Source organism: Tyto alba, unplaced genomic scaffold (genome assembly GCF_018691265.1).
Source record: "Tyto alba isolate M040663 unplaced genomic scaffold, T.alba_DEE_v4.0 Super-Scaffold_33, whole genome shotgun sequence".
In the NCBI taxonomy this organism is placed as follows: Eukaryota; Metazoa; Chordata; class Aves; order Strigiformes; family Tytonidae; genus Tyto; species Tyto alba.
Window position 1 is genome coordinate 17,256,331 of NW_024881308.1, and position 23,430 is coordinate 17,279,760.

Below are 23,430 nucleotides of genomic sequence, written 5' to 3' on the forward strand. Positions count from 1 at the left end.
AGGGATGCGGAGCCCTGGGGGGATGCCGGGCACTGGGGGCAACACTGGGACATTGGCGAGTACCCGGGAATGGGGACCCCCGGGAAGGTGTGAGACATCGGGGGTGGGGGGGGGCTGTGGAGCCCCCGGAGAGGGATGCTGAGCCCCGGGGAGGGGATGCGGGGCACCGGGCGGTGCAAAGCCCCCGGCGATGCAAAGCAGTGGGGGGATACCGGGGTGCCGGGCGTGCGGGGGATGCCCGGGGCGGGGGGAGGGGGCGCCGGGCCGCGGGGGTGCGGGGCACTGGCGGAATTCGGAGCCCCCGGGGGTGCGGAACCCAGGGGAGTGCAGGGCCCCGGGGCGATGCGGGTCCGGGGGGTCGGGCGGGTGCGGGCCCCGCGCTCCCCTCCCCTCCCCCGGCGTGCGGCGCGGCGGGCGTGGGGCGGCGGCGGAGGAGGAGGAGGAGGGGCTGCCCAGCACGGGCAGGGTTAAAGCGCCATGTAACCGGAGCGCGGGGCTGTCGGGGGCCGGCCGGGGCGCGGGCGGTGGCGGCGACGAGCGGCGGCGCGGCCCCGCTGGACGGCGCGTCCCTCCGCGGCGCAGGTGAGCCCGGGGCCGGGCACCGGAGGGGCCGGGGGGCACCGGGAGCGGGGCCGGAGCCGCGGCGCATCCTCGTGGGCGGCTTTGTTGTGCGCGGTGGCGGCGGCGGGGGACAATGGGGCGGGCGGGGAGGCGGCACCGGGCGCCCCGGCCCCGGCCGGTCGGGCGGCCCCGCGCCCGGGTCCCGGGGGCTCGGGGCGGCGGGCGGGGGGGGGGGGGGGGCGGCGGGCCCCACCGCCACTTGTTGCCGCCGCTCGGCCCCCCCGGGCGGGTTTGAGGGGGGGGGTTGGTGACCCCGCAGCCCCGGGCCGGGCTCCCTCCCGCTCCCGCCCGCCACTCCGGCTCCCGTCGCAACTTTCGGAGTTTGCCGCGGAGGCGGCGCGGCCGCGTATCCCGGGGGCGCGTCCCGGGGCTGTCACGGTGGGGTCGGGCCGGCTGCTGAGGACCCCCTGCCCCGCGGCGATGCCGGGACGGGCAGGGGCCGCGGCGGGAGCACGGCAAACCGGGGGAGCCGCGGGTTGCCGTCGGTGAAACGGCAAGTGATGGCTCCGGGGCGGGGAGGGCTGGGGTTGCCCTGCCCGTGGCTCGGCGGGCCCCGGGCAGCGCCGCCCCCCCCAGGCAGGGGGGCACGGGGAGGGCTTCCGGGAGCCCGGGATGCGGCGGCAGCGCTGCCGGGGCTGAACACCTTTGTTTTCGGTTCTTGGGTCAAGGATCTGTCAGCGCATCTTGTATTTTTTTTTCTGTTCGCAGGAAAGCAGCTCCCGGCCGGCGCCTCGGGCGTGAAGGCTCCCCGGGGCTGGGGAGGGGGCGGCCGGAGCCGGGGCGCGCTCAGCTGCCGGGCACTGGCCCCGCCGGCAGGTACCGCCCCGGGGGGAGCGGGGGGAGCCCGGGGCAGCTCTGCCGGCATCCTCCTCCCGAGCCCGGGGAGAAGCTCCAGGGGAGGGAGGAGGGCATCGGAGAAAGAGAATTGAATTCCGGGATGGTCCCAACGTGGGGGACAAGTCCCAGGGGGCTGGGAGAGAGGAGCAGCGGGTGGACACCCGGGGCGAGCGCTGGCCCGGGGGCGAGCGCGGGTGCTGCACCGACCCCCCGCGGGAAGGGGGCAGGGGAAAGAGCGGGGGGGGGGGGGCTGGAACGCAGGACTTGCCCGTTCCGCCTCTGTCTCCGGTTTCCTAATTTTGAATGCGGGGAGGGGGAATGAGCCGGGGTGTCCCGGTCCCCGGCGGGCTGGAGGCTGGAGCCCCGCTGGACGGGGCCAGGCGGGGGGCTGGGGGGGGGACACACGGACGCGGGGGCAGCGAGGTGTCATCGTCAGCGCTCTGAACTCCTCTTGCGCAGGGGGAAGATGCAGCAGTAGCCGCTGGGGACGGAGGACCTGCCACCGCTGAGCGGGACCCACCTGCGCGACGGCGGAGCCCCCGCAGCCCCCGGCCCGGCCCGCAGGCAGCCCCGGCCCGGCGCCCGCTCCTCCCCACCGGGCACGGCCCGGGGCCGGGCGCTCGGCGGAGCCGGTGTGGCTCGCCTCGGCGCGACGGGGGCGAGATGAGCATGGTAAAGAGCCTAGAGCGGCTGGAGCAGCGGCTGGCTGTGATGGTGGCTGCCCAGGAGACTTCTCCGGCCTGGTCTTCACTGGGAGAGGAGGGGCCGGTTTGTTTTTTGTTTCTTTTCTTTCCACCGAGCTTTTGCTGAAAGGCAGCGGGCGACGTGCTGCAGCCTGGGGGTGGCCGCAGAGGGCTGCTGCGGGGCGGCGGGGAGCGGAGCGGGGCGGGGGGGGGGGGCAGGAGAGGAAACGGGGGGGAAAATGGAGGGAAGTGCCGGAGCGCGGGAGCGCGGCGAGAGCCGGAGAGGGGCCAGGCACAGGAAACGGGCAGGGGAGGGGAGAGCCTGCCCGTCTTAATGAGCATATCTGCCAAAATGGGCTCCCTTTCTTACTAAACTGCCAACCCAGCAACTCTTTTCTTCCCAGGATTAGAGGGAAATGTTCAGTTTGGGGAGAGTTAAAGGCCATTTGTGTGCGCGATAGCCCAGAGCCCTCGGCAGGAGCCAGCCTGGAGGGAGCGAGCCTGGGCCATTGGGGTCCTTTATTTCTTTTTGTTATTCAAACAGGGCTTGGGTGATGGCTGCCATCCCAGCCATCATGGAAAACGCTTCCCTCCAGGCTTTTGATATGCATGCCCCTGTCTGGAGGCAAAGTCCGGCTGTCTCCCCTGCGATCTCTCCTCCTACTGGGGCAACGCACCTGATAAGGGCCGCCCTGTTTTCTCAAGCAGGAAAAGCGAATCGGGGCTGAGCCAGGCCGGGGGAGCAGCCCTGGTCCCGGGGGGCCGGGGGAGCAGCCCTGGTCCCGGGGGGCCGGGGGAGCAGCCCAGGTCCCGGGGGGGCGGGGGTGCCCGGCACAGCCCTGCCCGGCCCCTCGCAGGGGAGCGCAGCCCCTCTGCCCGCACCGGGACGGCCGGTGAGCTCGGCCGGGCAGGGACCGGCAAGTCTCTCTAAGCAGTTAATATCGTGGCACGGTCTTTTAACCAGTTTGGCAAACCTTAAAGAAACTGGTATTGCAAAACTAGGGCGGGATCCGGAGTCAGCGGGTTCATTGTCTCGGTGGGGTATCGCCGCAGGGCACGGCCTGGTCACCAGGCAGAGTCGGGGGTGCCGGTCCCTCGGGGAGCTTTGAGCATCGGAGCTGGAGCTCTGCGTTATTTTATTCTTCGTGGGTTCTTGTAGGAAGCGTATGGCTGTAGTGCATGCCTGTATGTTTGCAGTGCATTAAGCAATGCAAACACTGCGGTGCTGTTTTTCTCCTCCTCCCGTGAGACAGAACATGTGAGGGGAGTGCTCTGTTTCTTATTATTTTCGTAATGCCCTGTGTGCACATGTTGGTGTGCGTTCCTGTGAGGGGAGGCGAGGACAAAGAGCGGAGCCTTCTTCCCGAGCGGGACGTGGGGAGGCTCGTGGGGATGGTGGCTGCTGCCGGAGCTCCTGGGTGGCCGGAGGGGCCGGACAGCCCCCTTCAGCGGGCAGGACGGTCCCAGGCGTGCGGCGTGGTGCAAGAGGCAGCAGCGGTGGGAGAAAAGGGATAATGGGAATTGCAGTCGTGCGGCCTCGGTGTAGGTTCTTGGGTAAGCAAGACTTTAACCAGCTTTGCAGTTTGGGTGGTGGCGCGATGTTCCCTTTCCCACTGGTGTATCAGAGGGTGGTGACGGGATGTCCTCGAGTGATCTCGAGTGGTGCAGCTGGAGAAGTGCACGGAGTGAGCGGTGCCTGTGCTGCTGCGTGCGCGCTGTTTGCTCCTGCACGTACCACCGGGTGAGCTGAGGTGCCCGGGCTTGGGCCGGTGCTGGCGGCCGGGCCCCGCGGGCCGGCGGAGCTGCGGCGTGTGGGTCTCCGGCTCGGCCGGGGAGCAGTTCCAGCCAAAGCGAGAACTTTTTTTTCCTACTTTGTAATTGGAACAAAGACGATGTCGGAGCTCCCTGAGCACGTGGCAAAGCTGAGCCTGGCACAGCGGGTGCTCAGTTCTGGCCGTGTGTCCCCGGGGGGACCTGGCCGCTGTGTCACCCTCCGCCCCCCCAGCACAGGGACTCACTCGCCCTGTCGCCTGCCCCGGGCTGGCTGTGCTATTTTGAGGTGCAAGTTTGAACCTTCTGGGCTCGGGCTCCTGTCTGAGGCTCCCAGACAGGCTCCTGACAAAGGACCGAATGCAAAGGTCCTCTGAAAGTCCTGGCGGGGCTTTGAGGGTGCAGATTTTCTGCAGGGCTGGGAGGTGGCTGTGCCTGCTGCTGTCCTCCCTGCATCTTAACAGCCTCACACTGCCCCATCTCCCTGTCCCCAGCCTCTCTGGGTCACCCTCATGCCACGAGAGCAGCGTGTCCTCTCACACCTCGCTGTATGGATTCCCAAGTGAGATTCACTTATTTTTTTGGGGGTGAGAATTGCTATTTTTTTTGGCAGCATCGCTGCTGGCTCTGATTGCTGCTGTTCTGCAATCCTGCTGACCCTGGAGGAGCTGATCCGGCTTGTGCTGTGCTGGGATGTGTTGCTGCACCTGAGAGCATCCGGGGCCGGCGTGTGTGGGGCTGGCGTGCGTGGGGCTGGCGTGCGTGGGGCTGGCGTGCGTGGGGCTGGCGTGTGGGACTGGCTGCCCGGGCCCGGGGCAGCCCGGCGAGTCTGGGCAGCTCCCAGGAATTGTTTGCTGGGTTTGGGAGCAGATGTGCTGCAGCAGTGGGATTTCTGCACACTGCTGTGGGGGGCTTGTGCAGTTTTGGATTCCCTCTGGTGCCGTTCCTCTCCTTCTCATCCCTTTGTTGAGCAGACGTGTCTGCAGGGGGAGGCAGGACGTGCACCCAGGGGCTCTGCCTGCGGAGGTGGGTGCTGGACACCTGAGTTCCTTCATGTTTTGGGTCTTACCAGGGTTTTAATGCTGCCTTCAGCATCCAAAACATCAAACCCCAACTGGTCTTTGTTTGTCAGAGGTGCTGACAGGACAGATGATCTCGAAGCAGAAATCTCAATTGTTAGGGAAGCAGTTGGAGGCGATGCTGGGCGAGAGTGCTGGGAAGGGGGTGGCAGGGCTGGAGCCCAGGGGTCTCTTTGGGGCTGGAGGGAAGTTGCTTTTGCTTCCTAACAAGGGCCTTAGGTGGGTAAAGCCCTGCTTGCCCCTTGGCTCATTGAGCCGACTTACGTGTTCCTGAAATGACTGTGCTGGCGAAGGGGCAAGTTGCAGCACAGATCCACAGCCCAGCAACGAGGCAGCTTCGTTAGCGCAGTCCCGGGTGCCTCTGGGAGAGCCTGGGAGCTTCCACTTCCGAAAACAGGATCCGGGGAGGGCACCCGGGGGCAGGCAGGGTGGGCGCAGGGGAGGTGTGTCCCTCCTGTCCCGGGGTGGGGGTGGGATGCCCGGTCAGGCTTTATCTGCGCAGCAGCAGCAGCAGCAGCTCCCAGAGCAAGGGGGGACACGTCCTTGTCCCCCAGGGCAGGGGGTGGTGGTACATGAGTGCTGGCAGTGCAGCCCCTGCCCTGGCCCTTCGCCCTGGGGCGGGGGAGCCGAGGCCAGGGCGGGGGGGGGGGGAGGCGGGGGGGGAGCAGGAGTTTTCTCTCTTTGGGGGAGTTTACTCACTGCAGGCGCCAGGACTTTGCCCCCCATGGCGAGGTGTCTGCCGTGTCTTGCTGCTGCTGTAACAGCTGCTGGGCTGTGCTGGGCTGTGCTGGTCATGCTGGGTGTGCTGGGCTTTGGGCTTTGCTGGGCGCGCTGGGCAGCTGGAGCACAGCGGGGCTGGTGTCGGGGGGGTGGGATGTCCCCTGGTTTCTGTGGGGTGGCTGGGAAGTGCAGCTCCCCTCTGGACAGGGTCTGGAGCCGTGGGCAGGACCGCTCTGGCAGAGCTGGGCTGGGCGGCTCGGAGCCCGGGAGTGCTCCGGGGTGTACGGGTGGCGGGGGGGGGTGGCTGGAGAAAAGCCCCGGTGCTCCCCTAAGGACAAGCGGGTTGTGTCTGGGACCTCTGTTCACTGGAGCTCGCGGATCTTCAGGGCCACCACGTTTGTGGGGAGGTTTTGTCCAGGTGCCTGTTGGCTCCCGGTACCACTTGAGATGCGTCTCCAGTCAGACCCCTCTAAGGGCATGAGAAGCTGTGGGCTGGCTTGAAGAGCTTACCCTGTCTGCTTTGCCTTCCCTGGGGCTTTCTGCATGGCTAAATTGCCTTTCCACTCTGGCTTCCACAGGCGACCATGAAAAAGGACAAGAGCCACGACCAGGATGAAGCGGACTGCCGGGCAGAGTTGATCCTCATCAACGGGGACTGCAGCGATCCCGCTAACGACGCACCCACCCTGGGGCTGGAGGCAAATGGGAAGCCCAGTGTTCCAGGTGAGCCTCGCCGCGCCGTGCCGGGGTGTGCTGGGGTGTGCTGGGATGTGCTGGGATGTGCCGGGATGTGCCGGGATGTGCTGGGGTGTGCTGGGATGTGCCAGGGATCTCCCAGGTGCCGGCCGGAGGGCTTGCTGGGGGCTGCAGCACGGCGACCGTGGCTGGGGTTCCTCCGTGGCTCTGCTGGGGTTCTGCTTTCTGGCAGCACGTCCAGGCCATGGTGACAGAGGCAGTTGTGGGAACTGGTGCCACACTGGGATGCTGGCTCTGCCCTTTGATGGTTTAACACCCCCCCCCCCCAGCCTGAGGGGTGCCTCCGGCCCGAGGGGCTGCAGCACAACTCTTGGGATGCTCTGGTCGTGGTCCCCAAATCCCACCTCTTGGATTCACGAGGTCCTGCTTTAAATGGAACTGGTGACAAGCCCTGAATGGTGGGCGTATGGTTTCCTTATGCCTCTGAGCTCTCGGGAACAAAAAAGTACAGAAGGAGGTCCCCACACTTGCTATTAGAGTCCCTCCCAGTTCTGGGTGATCTGGGACTGCTGGTGTCACCAGTGTCGTGACGGGGAGCCTCGGGGGCACCGCTTGTCTTCCGCTCTCGGCCACGTTTCTCCAAGAGGAGGTTTCCGTCTCCAAATCGCGCCTTGCTGCTGGGAGCAGTGGCGGGCGGAGGCGTGCGGGGGCACGGCCAGGAGGGCTGGCAGGGCCTGAGGCTGCTCTGCCTTGTCCCTTCGCAGATGCCGGGGGCCTGGGGCTGCCGCCCCTGAGGAGCAGCAAGCGGGTGAGCAAGGGAGACCTCTCCAAGGAGGAGCTGGCCTGGCCGCTCGCGCTGGCGGAGGCGCGGGAGGTAAGTGCTCACCAAGGCTGCTCCGTGACCTTGCTGCCCGGGGGCTTTGTGGGCTCTCTGCAGATGCAATATTTATCTACAAGCGTAATATTTGTTTTCATTTTTAAATTCCTGGTTTACATTATGTCAGCGGCAGCAGGAGGGTGTGCTGTGTGACGCAGTGGTGCCCACTACATGTTGCAGCAGTCTAATAATTGTGCTGCTATTTTCTTTAAAAAGTCTTGGCCATGTTGATGGACTGAAGCATCTCTCTCTCGTCTCCCACTCTCAGGGTGGTCTGCTTTTAGCTGCTTTGGGGCTGGATCCCCATTTTTTCCCCCCCTCCTTTTGTTGACTAGGTTGACAAACCTCCAGGGTCTGGAAGCATTTTTGCCTTCTGGCTTTATTGTTTTTGTCTTTGAAATAAAACCCCAAGGTTGGAGATCTGCCTGTGATGAGGCAGCTTCCAGAAGAAAGAGCCATAAATCCAACTGGGGCGAAAATTCTGCTTCTTTCCCACTATGCCGGGTTTGGGGACTCTTCACTTGCAAAATCTCATTTCATTTTGAGACTCTTGTTATGCCGGATGCAGGAAATATGGCTGGGTTAGAGTCTTGGTAAACTGTGGCTGCTGAAACCGCAGGGGAAGGGCTGCCCTGGGTGCCTCTGCTGGGCCGGGCTGCTGGGGGGAGAGCACCCACACCTGCGTGAGAGCACCCACGCGTGGGTGAGTGGGGTGCTGTGCCCGGGACGGCTGCTGTGTCGCGGCCCGTGGCTCTCCTGATGTCTGCTCTTCCTGGCTGCTGGCTCCTGCTGCTCTCGGTCGTGCCGCCGTGGCTGTGGCTGCGAGGAGGGAGGGCGCAGGAGGGCGCAGGAGTCAGGGATGCAGGAAACAAAAGTTGATGGAAGTAGCTGGTGGGGGGCCCCCTGCCCCCAGCGCAGGGTGCTGGGGGGCTGCAGCAGTGGGTGCTCCCGAGCGGGGCCGGGCTGCTGTGACGCGTGCGGTCGCACCGAGGGGCTCAGCCTTCCGCGCTCCCCTCGGTGTCCCCGTGCCCCCCACCCCGCGGCTCCGGTGCCACCTCTCTGTTCCGGTTGCAGGTGCGGCCCCGCGGCAGCGCCGGGTGGGAGAGCAGCCTCAGGCAGAAGCCCCCCGTCCGCCTCATCTTCCAGGCAGGGCAGACCCGCCACGAGATGAAGATCAAGGAGATGAACAGCGTGGAGACTCTCAGGGACCTGCCGACTCCCCTGCGGGTGAGGGTCTGCGTGGGGCCAGGGCTTCCCTGGAGGCCCGTGCCAAGGGGCTTCAGACATGTTGCAGCCTCTCCGTGCCTCAGTTTCCCCTGTGACGTGGCGGCGGGTGTGCTGTTGCTTGCCGCTGGTACGAACTGGGTGCTTTGAACACCCTGGGGTGAGCTGGGGAGAGGAAGAGGGGAGAGAGAAAGCGGTGCATGGCTTTCTGCGTGTCTTGCAAGTAAAAGCAGCGCAGTCCTCCCCTAGGTGCCCCAGTCCTGGGCCCTCCCCTCCATTCCCAGCTCTGGTGGTGCCCCCGCTCCCTGGCTCCCCCTCTCCAGTCCCCCCCAGCTGAGGGGTTGGGGGGTGACGTGGGGCAGGTCTCTGCTCCCCCCCTGCCCCTCTCCCCGCCGCACTGACGCTCCCTCCTCCTCGCAGAGCTCCAGGCGGCGCCTGGCTGCGTCCCTCCCCGTCACCACCATCGACCTGACGGAGGAGGACTCCCGGGACTCGTCCCAGAGCAGCAGCACGCTCTCCGGCAGCAGCTCCCAGGAGGGGCAGAACGGCTCCGCCGAGCTGGGGGCCGAGGAGCCGGAGAGCAGAGAGGCGGCGACAGCCCTGGAGTACCAGGTACGGGACGGCCGAATTCTGCTCCGGTGCGGGGCGGAGCCGAACCTTCCTGCCTTGTCCCAAGCCTGTGGGCGAGGGGACCCTCTGGAAACGCCACTGCTGCTTCTCCTGCCTCCTCCTCCTCCCTGCCTGCCCTTCCCTGGGTGTCCAGGGTGCGGTGGCGCCGGGCTGTCCCCCTCCGTCGGGCGGTGGGGTGGGTGCTGCCCTGCAGGCACCTTGCTGCGGATGGGTGCTGTGCAGGGACCAGCCCCTGCCTGCGCCGTACACGGGGCTGCGAAGCCTCCGAGGGCCCCCCCCGAGAGAAGCGTGCGCGGCGCACGCCGGGCTGGCAGCCGTGCCGAGCCCCGCCGAGACAGGCAGTTGCATGTGCAGAAAATGTTTCTGCTGGGGGGGTGCTGGGGAGAAAGGGAGCTGCAGAGAGTGATTCAGTGCCTGCGGGCGTCAGGGCAGGGCCCCAGACTTGCAGGAACTGGGCAATTGCATCTTGCTGCATAATTAGGTGCCTAATTGCAGAACAAAGCTGGGGAGGAGGGCTCTGTGGGTGGAGGTGACTGCTCCTGAGCGAAGAGCCTCCCTGGGCACAGCACCGTGCCAGCATGGCCCCCGTCAGGCCGCCTCTCGGAGGCCCCTGGCACAGTCACGCCAGAATTCCCAGCTCTTTCTTCTCTCCGTTTTTGCTCTGCCCCGTTTCCTGCTCTCCCCCGTGGGCACAAGAGGAGGGTGGGTGCCCTTTCCCTGGGGTGCACCCAGAGGAGCTGAGCTGTGCCAAGGAGCAACCCCTTCTGCTCGGGGAGCCCAGGGAGCAACCTGAGAGCCGAGTCCTCCCTGCGGCAGGCAGGACACGTCGCATCCCCTGATGTGCTTCCCGCATCCCTCGGCCCGGGCCGTGGCTTGGCAGCAGCATGCAGCCAGCTGAGTTCTCCCCGACAAACTGTGGCTGCGGTGGGCGGGGGGATCAGGAGAGTCTGTGCCCCCCCGCCCCCGACCTGCTGCCATTCCCATCACCGGGGCTGCTGCAAGCCCCCCCGTGACAGCCGGAGCTCCCTAGCTGCTGGTGTGTGCGAGGGCAGGAAGAGGCTTCCCGGTGTTTGCCGCGACCCCGGGAGGGCAGGCAGGAGTGGGCACGCACGGGGCGCGGGTGCCAGGAGGGCTGTGCAGGACGGAGCACGCGCCGCGCCGTGCGTGCCAGGCGCCGGGCTCGGCGTGGGGCTGGCAGCGCCCAGACCTTCCCGCCGAGCTCCTGCGCGGTGCCGGGCTGGGCGCCAGCGCTGCCGGGGACGCGTTCTGCCATTTTTTGGGAGGGGAGGGGAGGGGGTGGCAGCTTTTGTGGAGCGTTGTGCAGAGGGCCCCCGCGTGCGTGTGACTTCGCTCCTGCGTGGCGGAGCAGCTCTGCAGGGCGCCCCGTGGCCGTTCCCCTGTGCGGGTGCTCGGATAAAATGGGGGGTGGTGGCTGTGTGCTTTTGCCTGATCTGTGTTGTCCTCTTGCTTGCAGGATGGGAAGGAGTTTGGAATTGGGGAGCTCGTCTGGGGAAAGATCAAAGGTTTTTCCTGGTGGCCTGCGATCGTCGTCTCCTACAGAGCCACGGCCAAGCGCCAGGCTGTCTCGGGGATGCGGTGGGTGCAGTGGTTTGGAGACGGGAAGTTCTCCGAGGTAAGCCTGCTGCCTGCCCCTGCCTGCCCTCGGCTCAAATCCCCTCCCCTGCATGTTTCTGCGTCTGTCCCATGCCTGGGGCTGGCCCGGGCGGGTGCGTGTGCCCAGCTGCAGCTCCCCCCCGCCCCGGGCAGGGACCCTGGCGTTCCCTGTAGTCAGGCTCTGCCCTGCTCTCGTGGCTCTAGTGCCTATAACTAATGACTGACCCCCGTGGGTGGGTGACAGGATCCAGCCACGGGGACGTCTGCCCGGCCCCTTCGCAGGGTTTTGTCCAAGCCCTGGGCTCTAGGGCTGCCCCCGGCGTTCCCTGCCTGGTGAGAGGTTCCCTCCCGGAGCCCAGCACCCCTCGGGCTGTCCCCTGCCCTCCCTGGGCTGCAGGCAGCAGGGAGGGAGGTGCTGTGCCGGGTGTCCGTGCCGGCAGAGGGTGCAAAACACCCGTTCTAGTCGCGAGCGCAACGCTGCCGCCTCTGCCCTCCTCCCTCTGCCGCTCGTCGCCCCTCTGCAAAGCTGACGCCGGGCTTCCTCGCGTCCAGCCAAAGCCCCGGCAGTGCGAGAGCCGTGCTGGGAACCACCGGGAACCGCTGGGCCGGCTCAGCGGCGTGGGGGGCACGGTGCCGTGGCGGGGGGGCACGGCCGAAGCGAGGCGTGCCCTTGCCCGCTGCTAAGCTCTTGTCACTCTGTCCCAGGTTTCTGCAGACAAGCTGGTGGGACTGATGGCCTTTAGGCAGCATTTCAATTCTTCCACGTTTAATAAGCTGGTCTCCTACCGACGAGCCATATACCATGCCCTGGAGGTAACGGCGGGGCAGAGCCGGGGTTGGGCGGATGCGGGGCCGAGGGGAGGGGGAGGGCTCGGGGGGGTGCTGGGATGCAGGGAGGGACGGGCTGTGCTCGGGGTGGCCGAGGAGATGCTTCGCTGGGGCAGGAGGAGATGCCCGAGCTGGGGCAGTGGGTGGGGGGAGGCGGATGGGGCTCTGCCCCCACACCTGGCGCTGCTCTGGGTCTGGGCAGTGCCTGTGAATCACCTTGAGAGCAAGCGGTGAGGGGGCTCCTGCCGCAGCCCAGAATTAATCATTTCCCCCATCTGCTGGGGCGATGTGGACAGATGCCTGTAGGAAAACCCTCCTGTCTCTGCTGGGACTATTTCCAAGTGCAGCCACGGGGCCAAAGTCTGCTTATCCCAGGGAGTTCAGGGGTAACTGCGGCTGCTCCAGAACCCCCTGGGGCCAGGCTCCCTCCGGGGGCTCTGACACGTGGAGTCACACTGTGACACGCTGGCAGGATGTGTCCTGGGCTGGTGCGGGCTGCTCTCGGCGGTCGGGGCTGGCACTGAGCACCCCGTGGGTCTGATCCCCATCCAGGGGATGCGCCACGCTCCAGGTTACGGTGCTGCAATCCCCCAGGCACCTCTTCTGCTTCTTCTTTGCTTCCTGTTGCTTGCTGGGGAGCAGAGTCTGGGCAAGAGCTGGGGCCGGGCTGTCCCTGCTCCCAGCTCGGTTGGGTGCGGTGGAGGACAGACAGACAGACAGACAGACTCGCCGCGGGGATGGCACGCACCGCGGTGTGGCTGAGAGCACACCCAGCGCCGGAATCCGGCAGCTGCCGCTGTGCTGGGGGTGCCGAGCCCTGCACACGTGTGTGTGGTGGGGAGGGGGCCTGGGACCCCAGCCCTGGCAGGCATGTGGGCCACGCACGCCGCAGCCGGGCTGCTCCCTGGCCGGGGACCAGCCCCGGTCACGCCGGCCCACGCCACCCCTCCTCTCGGCAGGTTGCCCGGAGCCGGTCGGGGAAGACGTTCGCAGCCACCCCCGGGGAGTCCCTGGAGGAGCAGCTGAAGCCCATGGTCGACTGGGCGCTCACCGGCTTCAAACCCTTGGGCCTGAAGGGGCTGCGGCCACCCAAAGCCTCAGGTGAGGTGGTGGCATGAGCTGGGCCGGTCCCGAGGTGGCCCTGGGGCTCCTTGCTCCTCACTGGGGTGTCCCCCCCCCCCCCTCCCGCCCCCAGCAGCATTGCAAAAAGCCAGAGTAAAGCACCCTTGAAGCTGTTGCTCCTGGATGTTGGTGACCTGTGAGCCTCGAGCCATGTGTGGGGAGCCCGGGTGGTCAGGAGGGGCTCTGCTTTTGGCTGGGGTGAGACCTGGCAGGGCTCGGCAGGAGATGTCCTGCCGGGGCTGGAGGCTTGTCCCCAGGGAGCCGCCTTTCCCTCGCAGAGAACGGGGCCCTGAGGAACGGGACGGAGGAGGTGCTGTCCCTCGAGCAGTGTCCCCCCACCAAGAGGCTGAAGACCAACCTCTGCAACAACAGCAAGGAGCAGCGAGTGGAAGAGGACCAGACCCGAGGTGACTGGCAGCGAGAGCTGGGGAGTGGCGTGGCCTGGGCCGTGCGCCCTGAGAAACACCGGGAAAACTCTGGGAAAGGGCTCGGCTCTTCCCGGGGGCCGTGAGCTTGGTTTCCGAAGGCAAAAGCTTTTGTGGTCTCACATTGCTCACTTGTGCCTTGCAAGACGCCAGCAAACCCAACTGCAAGGTGTGGTGCCACAAGCTGGGCTCCATTAATTGCTCGTCGTGGAAATAGTCTGTGTGGTGGTGTTCTGAACGCTAGCTCTGGTGTCTCCAGCACCGAAAGGACGTGGGTTTTGCACCAAAATTTCTACTGTGCCCATGGCTCTGCCTTGTCTGTGAAATGCTCAGCAAAGCTGTAGTGGTTTTAATGCAAGAAGTAAGGCATCTGTAAGTAGAGTGCATTTAAAGTTTGTTACTTAAGGAATGATAAATCTCTCTTTTTTTTTTTTTTTTTTTCATTTCATAAAGTGCAAATGGTTTCCGACGTCACGAACAACAGTGGGAGTCTCGAAGGTAATCGACTGCACTGTCTCTCTCGGGAGAAGGTGTGGGGCAGATGCGGGTGCATTGCAGGCAGCACTAGGCAAAAATCGCGGGCTCCTTTTGTCCAGCCCCGTGTCGGGGCGGGGGGGAAGGTGCCGTGATCGCAGGGTGCTGGGCTCCCTTCGTGTTGAGGGGAGCAGGCTGCTGTGCAGAGCCTCCCCCCAGCCCCTTCCAGGGGGGCCGCAGCCGCACGTGGCCCCTGCAGCGGTTCCAGCCCGCGCAGGCGGGGCGGGGGGGCCGCACCCCTGCCCGGGGGTCCCTGCCCGGGCTGAGCGGGGCGCTCTCTGTCCCACAGACAGCTGTTTGTCCTGCGGGAGGAGAAACCCGGCCACCTTCCACCCGCTGTTCGAGGGGGGCCTCTGCCAGACGTGCAGGGTAGGTGCCGCCGTGCCGGGGCCGCGCGGGGGCCGGAGGGTGGGGTGCTGGGTGTACCCCGCTGCAGCCAGCGCTGCTGGGACGGGAGGGGCGACCGTGCCAGGTCCTGGCCGTGCTGTGCCCACCGCGGGGCTGGCCCTCGGCACGGTCTGTGCGCTGGAAGCGCCGAGGATGTGCATCGCCCAGCTCTGGGTGCGCACCAGGGATGGAGCAAAGCTGTGTTCTCTCTCCTCCCTCTGAGCCTGGATCCTGACCCTCTGTCCTTCTCCCCTCCCGGCTGTCCTTTTGCTAGGATAGATTCCTGGAGCTCTTCTACATGTACGACGAAGACGGCTACCAGTCCTACTGCACCGTCTGCTGCGAAGGCAAGGAGCTGCTGCTCTGCAGCAACGCCGGCTGCTGCAGGTGGGCCCCGTCTCCGCTCCTCCAGGCGAGCTCTCCGCGTTGCTCCTGGGGTCGTGCCTGAGCCCGGGCAGGGGGCTGTGCCGGTCCCCAGCTGGCTGCCCTACGGCACATCCCAGCCTTGCTGAGCCAGGCTTCACCTGAACAAGCCCTGGGGAGGACTGCGAGAGCTTTACCCACGCCTGGGTCACCAGCTTGTGTTGGTAGCCCTAAAAAACAGGGTACAGGCGGGAAAAACATCCAGCAAAACGGAGCGGGGGCTCTGGTGGACGGCAGGGGAGACTCCAGGAGAGGCTGGGGTGACCCAGAGGGCTTTCTGGAGGTGGCTGAGCTGTTGTGGTTTGGGCAGGTGCTTCTGCGTGGAGTGTCTGGAGGTGCTGGTGGGGCGAGGGACGTCGGCCAAGGCGAAAGAGCAGGAGCCCTGGAACTGCTACATGTGCCAGCCCCAGAGGAGCTACGGGGTGCTGCAGCGCCGGCAGGACTGGAACACCCGCCTGCAGGACTTCTTCACCAGTGACAAGGGACAGGAATATGTAAGGGCTGGGGGCAGGCGAGCCCAGCGCGCCGGGCTTTGGGGGAGAGGGCTGCAGAGGGCAGCGCCAACGGCTCAAAATTCCTCAGCCCTCTGCTTTGGTCTCGCTCATCCACCCTCTCCAGGGGTGCTGGGCCGCTTGGCCCTGCAGATGGAATCATAGAATTGTTTAGGTTGGAAAAGACCTTTCAAGTCCAACTGTTAACCCAGCACTGCCAAGCCCACCACTAAACCGTGTCCCTAAGCACCACATCTGCATGTCTTTTATATACCCCCAGGTGACTCTAAAACACACCCCTGAAGGTGGAGGCGATGCCTGTAGAGCCAAGGTTTGGCCTCAAAGAGCATCGCAGCACTTCCCAGAGCCGGGGCTTCACTGCTGTCCTTTCGTTGCAGGCTGCACCCAAAATCTACCCAACAGTCCCACCAGCAAACAGGAGGCCTATTCGAGTGCTCTCTTTATTTGATGGCATAGCAACAGGTGAGGCACTGGAAGGGCATCGTCCCGGCGGCTTGCAGCACTGGATCTTGCGGGTGGATAGTTGCATGGCCTCAGACTTGGCTGAAAGCTTGGTGGGGAGAAGGGGATGAGGGCAGGGGGGATCCCCATCAGAATGGGGGGGTGAGGGCAGGGGGATCCCCATCAGAATGGGGGAGGTGAGGGCAGGGGGATCCCCATCAGAAGCGGGGGGTGAGGGCAGGGGGATCCCCATCAGAAGGGGGAGGTAAGGGCAGGGGGATCCGCATCAGAAGGGGGGGGTGAGGGCAGGGGGATCCCCATCAGAAGTGGAGGGTGAGGGCAGGGGCTCCCCTTCATGCTGGACGGGGCTGTGGAGGAGGAAGGGGTGGAGGAAGGGCACAGGAATTTGGCTGACAGGTTCCTGCTGCGCCGAGTGTTGTCTCGGGTGGCTGGTTCCACTGAGAAGCAAGAGCTGTGGGAGTGCTGGTAACCTGGCCTCCGGTGGAGTGCTGAGGGCACCTTGGCTCTGGAGTTCTGCTTTCTGGGAGCAAACCTGCCTGGAGGAGCAGGTCAAAAAAAGAGTTTGCTCATCCAGAAGTCTTGTGTGACTGCACCCACTTAGGACATGCAAGAGTGACCACATCAAGCTTCTGTGCTGACGAAGGAGACTGGGAGACAACAGAGAGCAGTGCAGCCTCAGAGCTCTGTCCCTTGGCAGGGTACCTGGTGCTGAAGGACTTGGGCATCCAAGTGGAGAAGTACATCGCCTCGGAGATCTGCGAAGACCCCATTGCTGTGGGCACCATGCGGCACGAGGGCAACATCACCTACGTGCACGACGTCAGGAACATAACCAAGAGAAACGTGAGCACCACTTGGGCGGGAGGGCTGGGGAGCGCGGCACCGCGGCCACGTGGGTCTCGCCCCACCAGCCCTGGCACGGGCTCATCCCCTGCCCTGCTGGGGTGGAGGGACCCACTTGCATCTCCTAACTGGCTCTGTCTTCGCTCTAGATCGAGGAGTGGGGTCCCTTTGACCTGGTGATCGGTGGAAGCCCCTGTAACGACCTCTCCCTCATCAGTCCGGCCAGGAAGGGGCTGTATGGTAAGGCTGCTTTGCCTCCGCAGGGCTGGGTCCCCCCCGGGGCGGGCCTGGGGTGCAGAGCCACCTTCAAGTCAAGGGATGTGGTTCAGCTGCAGCCTGCGTTGGTGGGGACCCCCCTCCGAGCTGCAAATCGTGGGGTGGCACCTACGGAGCACGGTGTCTCCATGCCAGCAGTGGTGGGGGGAGCAGCCAGGCCCCCCCGTGCCCGTGCCCCCCCGTGCCGCAGCTGGTCCCAACCCGCCGCTCCGGCTTTTTCTCCCTTGTAGAAGGAACCGGGAGGATGTTCTTTGAATTTTACCACCTGCTCAACTATGCCCGTCCCAAGGCAGGAGAGGAGCGTCCCTTCTTCTGGATGTTTGAGAACGTGGTGGCCATGAGGGTCAACGACAAGAGGGACATTTCCCGGTTTCTGGAGGTAGGGGTTGCTGTTGGCGTGGGGAAAGGCGTCGGAGCGGGAGCCGCTTGCTGGGGCTGTGCTGAGGCTGTGAGGGTCTGGCTGTGGTTTCGTATGGCCCCGATGCTGCAAAACCCCCTGCCTGGTGCACACAGCAGGAATCAAGTTTTCAGTCTTGGCTCTGGATCCCCTCTGGCTTTCAGCAGGTTAACCCTGAGCACTCGTTCTCCGGGGGAAGGTTTTTGCCAGCCTTGCAGAAGGCATCTGCTCAGAGCAATGCCTGTTATTTCTAGGGAGAGGGAGGTCAGGAACTGGGCAGGATCTTTAACTCTGTGTTAGCCAAGATGGGCTGTGGGTCAGCAGGGACCCCCGTGTGTAAAAGTCCCATCAGAGGCTGATGGTCCTGACCCTGGCCCAGAACAGTCAGCACTGAAGCAGGCTGTGATTTGCATCAGCTGCTGGCCATGGCTGTGGTGTGAGAGCCCACGTAGCCAACCGGACCATGCTCTGCTACGGGACAAGGGTGTGTTGGGGCTACGTCCTCGGGAGGATTTGCCAAAGGTTTTCAGTCCCTGCAGTGCAGTGGAGAAGGGCTTTCCATGCAGGAGCGGGCTAAGCCTCCACCTCCTCTAACTTTTTATTTTTCCCCCCTCTCGTGGCCTGCAGTGTAACCCAGTTATGATCGATGCCATCAAGATATCAGCTGCCCACCAAGCACGCTATTTCTGGGGCAACCTCCCAGGGATGAACAGGTAATCCTTCGCTGTTGTTTCGTATCTCTCGCTGTAGTTTTGTTTTGTTTCGTTCCATGGTGCTTGTGTGGTTCTTCGTTCCTCCTTGGCCCTAAGCCCAGCTCCTGGGAGCCAAAGAGCTGCAGCTCCCAGACGGTGCATTTTCCCTGTGGTGATGTGCACGTGATGATGCGCTTGCTAATGAGCAGCGATGAGACTGTGGGAAAAGTGAAAGTGTAGAGCATCCCCTGCCTGGGACCTGAAGCCTGTGGAGGGAATTGCGATAGGGCTTGTGCGGGATGCTGCGTGGCTGTCTAGCGTGGGGATGCACGTGTTGAAGAGCCAGGCTGATGGGGGTTGTGTCGCAGCCCCGTGCCCGGTCAGTGCCGGGCGGGGGTTTGCTGGGGATGAACTGGGGAAGCTCACACCATGGCGGGCAGCTGCTGCTGCTGCTGCTGCGGTGAAGCACGACCGCGCTCCTCCAGACTTTTGTTCACACCGTGCAGCACCCTGAATTCATGGCAAAACACGACAGAAGGACTTGGGGTAGAGTAAAATCCAATTACTAGTAGTCCTGCGCACCAAATACTCCTAGCAACAAGAATGAGTTTGTTCACACAGCGAATGCCTCAACCAATAAACACAGACTGGGCTTAAATATTTTTGCTTGTTTATATTTAAATTGCCAGTATTTGTTGGAGTTAAAACTGGTTAAAGCTGAGCTAGAGGCATGTAGGTATTTGAAAATAGGAATTGCTGAGCCTTTGTCGTGTCCTGGGGTGGAAGTGCCCGTCGTGATGACTGGGAGCTATCTCCAGGAAACGCCCGGGGCGATGCTTGAGCTCTCAGGCAGGACGGGACGGGCACAGGGCTCCTCCAAAAGCGTTCCAGGAAAAGCCACGGAGGGCACTGGGGAAAGTGGGCTGGCCCCACCCGGCCCCGTTAGGAACGGCTAACGAGCGAGGCCGGCGGTACTGCTGAGGCCGCACCGGGCTCTGACCGTGCTGGGAGCAGAGTGCCCTTGCAGGAGATTCCCGAAGCTTGCTCCTCCTCTGGGTGGCTCGGGAAGGGAGCTGCCCTGGGGAAAAGGGCTCCTGCTCCTGCCCTGGGAAGAGCTGCTTTGGGCCGGTGTGTGCCGGAGCAGGCAGAGGGTGAGTTTATGGCAAATGATGCCAAATGACTTGGTGGTTCCACAGAGAGTCATCTATTGACCTCAGCCAAGCTGGAGAGGCTGCGTGAGGACTTGACACGCAGAGCTGGGAGGAGGAATTTACTATTGTCTTCAGATATTTAGTGCTTGCTTTTTACTCCCCATATTCAGTGCGAGTGCTGATTCCCAGCTGAGAGATTGGTCATTCTTTGGGTTTGCTTTTCCTTTTATTTTCCTAATCCACTTTTAAAATAGAGCCGGCGTGCAGGCATCTTAATCCCTGCCAGCATCTCTTTAACTGGGAAACCTGATCTCTGCTGGGGTGTGTTCCCAGGGGCGTTGGCTGCTGGGTGTGCTGGTGGTGGTGGCTGGGACCCTGCTGCAGCTCACGGGGCGGCAGCGCTTCTGCTCCCTCCGACAACTGCCTGGAGCAGCAGTGCTCCAGTATTTGCCACTTCTCCAGCCTCTGAGGCAGGCAGCCTGCGGAGGTGACTGGTATCTTGGTAGAAAAAACGGTGGCTGTAGGAGAGGCCATCGGTGGGATGACCACGTCACTGTGTACTTCGGGAAAGCATGGCACACTTGCTGTGTTTCACCTGACGGGCTACACGTCGGGGCACTTGGGTAAGACAGGAGCCCCATACTGCGTCCTGGCTGAGAGAAATTGTCTCTTAATTTCAGTAAGACTCAAAACCCTAGATGATAGTGACTGCCCAGGGCTGCTGCTTTCCTGTCAACTTAGGTGTACATCAGCATCTTGCACCTTTTGGCTCAGCCAGGGGCACTGGTGTTTCAGTACAGTGTATATCAGTGCAATTTAGCAGCTTAGCGGACTTCAGAGCTGTAATAGAAAATTTTAGCATTGCTGGTGGTTAATTTTGGCTGCCCTCCGTGCCTGTGAACGTGCCGGTGCTGTGAGCCCCTGGAGCCAGGCATGGCCGGGGCAGGAGGCACCTGCACACACTTGCCATGGGTAGATTTCCATGAGCTGCCCCATGCAGCATGGAGCTCCTTCAGTCCTGGGGGGTCACATCCCGAGCCCACAGCTGGCGCTGGGCACTTGGTCCCCATCCGCAAGCGGGTGAAGTTGTGTGGGCAGAGCAGCTGGCACAGACACGTGGGGGAGGATTTGTGTCCTCAGGAGATGTGGGCACTGCTGCTGCCCTGGGGCGAGCAGGACCGACTGCGTCGCCGTGGCCGAATGCTCTGAGGGCTTCGGGTGGGAAGCGATATGTGTTCGCTTGCTGCCACGCAGGGGAGGGAGATTGGAGAGCTGGAGGAGAGAGCACTGGCTCCTGGAAGCGTGAAGCTCCTGCTGAGCAAGATTAAAACACAGGCTGGGGCTCGAGGGAGCCTTGGGCTGGATGTGGGGCTGGGACAGGGATGCTGCGGCCTGGCTGTGGCCGGTGGGTGCCGGGGGAGCGGGGCAGCCCCCAAGCTTCACCCACTCCCCTTCTGCCTCTGCTCCGCAGGATCTTTGGCTTCCCCCTCCACTGCACAGACGTCTCCAACATCGGGCGCGGCGCTCGCCAGAATCTGCTGGGGAGGTCGTGGAGCATCCCTGTCATCCAGCACCTCTTTTCCCCACTCAAGGATTACTTTGCCTGTGAATAGCAAGCCGAGCGTCCCTCGTCTCTCCGGTAAAGATGCACAGCTCCGCTGCCGTGGCGGGAGAGGGACGGGCACGGCCGCCGGACTCTGCCACGGCACCATCCCTCCCCGGCCACGTGCTGCGGGAAGGCAGCCTGGCCCCGCAGGGAGAGCTGAGGAAATGTCTTTAACCAAAGAACCTGGCAGGGTAACTTTTCTTTAAAGGGACTAATGGCAGTGATACGTAGAAAATGATGGACAAAAGAGCTTTAATTACCCAGCGCAGGAAGCTCTATGCATAACTGATGAGACGGGAAGTCTCTTCCAGAGCATTAACTATTCCGTTTTAGCCTAGAGCTGGAAAGTCACAACTTGCTGAGCAGTAAGTGTGGAGGCAGCTGCCGGGATGCTGCAGGCAAACTTGAACTATAGTGAATTACTGCTTTTCCTAAACAAACAAAACCTCTCTTGAAGCAACTGCCAAAAATCCCCAAACTATAGCAGCAGGTGTAAGGGACCCTGGTCAGGTTACATACACTGAACATGCAGGATACAGAAACCAAATCTTTTTTATTTTTAAGACTTTTTTGATAAACTTTAATTTTGTTGTTTAACGTCTATTGCTGCTTTAAGGCATTACATAAGAATGTGGAGATTCCTAGACCTGAATGTAGCTGAAACTGAACTGTGAGGTGATAGTTACTTTTCTAGTTAGAACTAAAGAAATGTTGTTTTATATGTTTGGCTGTAGTTTACAAATATTCACTACTTCCTTTTTTAAAGCATCTAAAACTTTTCCTTACATTTTAAAATCCTGCTGAGTGGTTTGAAAGCTTACACAGTAATCAGAGCAGGGAGGATTTGGGCTCCAGTGTCCATAAAGGAAAATGTTCTCTCAGCATTCATTTCCCAAATGAATGTGGTGCAGCGGCAGGAAGGATAGATAGCGTAGTGGCCAATGTCATCTTCAAAATACAGCCCCCAACTGTCACGTACGATGTCACGAACCCGAGTAGTATTGGCAGTGTGTTGGCTGTGGGGCAGGGACAATCCCACCCACCCCCGGCCGCGCCGGGGCAGGCCCTGGGGGTCGATCCCCCTCTCCTTCCCTGCCTGCCCGTCTCCCCGTGCGTGACTGTACGGAGCTGGGATGCTGCTGGTGCTTGTTCTGTGCCCGGCCCCAGCCCGACAGCACCCTGGGGGGGGCTGCACCCCCAAACCGGGAGCTCCCGCGGCCACCGCCGTGCTCACTTTTGATTGCCTTCCTCCACTCCCTAGCTTCACCGGAGTGATTATCTCGCTCTCGGGGAGCCCTGGGCGCGCTGTTGCCGTGGCCAGTGTCCGGGGAGATGCGGGTGCGGGCGCAGCAGAGCCCGTCCCTCTCTGCCGGGTTTTCCGTAGCCGCGGGGCTGCTGTCCCAGCCGGCGTCTCCCGGGGACTCCTGACTCCAATGCACATTTCAATGCACTGAAACAGCTCGTGACGTGTCCCCCCCGCCTCGATCCCTCTGTCCTCCCCTACAACCTGTCTCCTGGCTCTGGCAGAGTCCTCGGGTGCCTTCTCAAAATTGGGCACGTGCAAACTGTGGTTTTGTGTTGGGCCAACCCTTCACCCGATGCCCGGCTGTCTCGCGAGGTGTTGTACAGCATCAGTGGGAAACGGGAGCTTCCCTCCAGCTCCTGCTACCTCTCTGACACGCGGGGACCCCCTTGCACCCCCCTCGCGGGCGGTGGAGGACGGCAGCCTCCCCGGAGGAGGGAGCCTCCCATTTTCCACTCTTGCGTGCAGCGTTCCGCCCCGCGCCCATCCCCAGGCTCTGAGCATCACCTTCTCTGGGTCTCCAACCCACGGCTGCGCTCGGGAAGGGGCAGGAAGGGAAGCCCGGGTAGTTGAAAGGCTTTTTTCCCCTTGGTCCTGCCCGGAGGTTACTCTAGAGTCTTCCCAGAGGGGTTTGTTCTCCGTGACGCGTGCTCGAGCCGCTCACCGTCGTTAAGAAACCGCTGGAGAAAGCCGGTCAGTGTCCTCCGCGTCCCTGCTGTGACGCTCGGCCAGCCCTCGGGGACAAGTCGCAGCCTCTCGCCACCTTTGTCACCAGCCCCGTGACCGGGAAGACTGTGGGGTGGGTTCTGTGGGTGCTGGAGGTGTGCGGGAAGCCCGGCTGGCTTTGGACCCCTTGCCGACCCCCCAGCCTTCAGCCCAGACCCCAACAACACTAATTCCCCCGCACGGAGCCCGACACGGGGCCGGGAGGGTGACGGCCCCCCCTGCCTTGGGATTCCCTGATGGTTTTTATTTTTCTAAACTGGGCTAACGCGTAACCTCTACTCCCTGGCATCTCTAATTTCATACTCCAGATCTCACATCCTTTCCTATCTGATCAAAAGGAAAATAAGACGGAGAAAAAAAAAAAAAAAAGGACTTGGGGAAAGTAAACAAAGATAAAAAGAGGAATGAGAATTGTCTTGGCATTAAGCTTACTTGATAAGAATTGTAGTAGACAAGTGTTCCTTGAAATATTTTTCCCTGTAAGAGCTGCCTTTTATTATGTGTTTATAAAAATGTTGTAAGGAGAGGTAGATTTCAGAAATGCCTTTTTAATACTTTGTAAAGGTTTTTTACTCTCCCTGGTGCTATTTTTTTAGGTTAAGGATTTTGGATGTCAAAAGTTTTGCGGGTTTTTATACAATCTTTTGAAAATAAAAGAAGTGTATCGTTTTTGAACACATTTCATACGATTTTTTTTTTTTTTTGTATCAGGAGTGCAAAAGCTCAAACTGCCGTGTCCATGCAGTTTTACTGATTTTGGTGTGGGAAGGAAAGGGGATCTGTGTCAACGGTTTACCATTTATCACCATCTAATTAAAAGTCAGTATTTCTGTATGAGGAGACAGTCCTTATTTGATGACTTCATGGTGTGAAGAGAGGGGGTTTACAGAGGGGGGTGGGTTACAGAGGGGAGGGGCCGGGCCCAGCACAGCACAGGTGAGACAAGGCAGCGGGTGATGGGGAAGGGGAAAGGGAAAGGGAAGGGGAAGGGG

General features: G+C 62.5%; 1 protein-coding gene across 2 annotated transcripts; it reads left to right on the forward strand.

Moving 5' to 3' along the window:
* Positions 1-526: 526 nt before the first annotated feature.
* On the forward strand, positions 527-23,275 carry DNMT3B (DNA methyltransferase 3 beta). Of its 2 annotated transcripts, none has more exons than XM_042801281.1 (21): positions 527-582; positions 1,330-1,437; positions 1,918-2,226; positions 6,289-6,433; positions 7,171-7,280; positions 8,358-8,510; positions 8,928-9,119; positions 10,612-10,770; positions 11,457-11,564; positions 12,539-12,680; positions 12,980-13,108; positions 13,580-13,624; positions 13,950-14,029; positions 14,322-14,434; positions 14,781-14,964; positions 15,360-15,444; positions 16,046-16,287; positions 16,437-16,527; positions 16,794-16,942; positions 17,588-17,673; positions 20,275-23,275. In XM_042801281.1, exons 3-21 carry the CDS (start codon positions 2,122-2,124, stop codon positions 20,414-20,416), a joined length of 2,460 nt encoding a protein of 819 aa, XP_042657215.1. In that variant the 5' UTR covers positions 527-582; positions 1,330-1,437; positions 1,918-2,121; the 3' UTR covers positions 20,417-23,275. The 2 variants fall into 2 exon arrangements, with proteins under 2 accessions (XP_042657215.1, XP_042657216.1); XM_042801282.1 differs by having other exon boundaries at positions 16,142-16,287.
* The last annotated feature ends 155 nt before the right edge of the window (positions 23,276-23,430 follow it).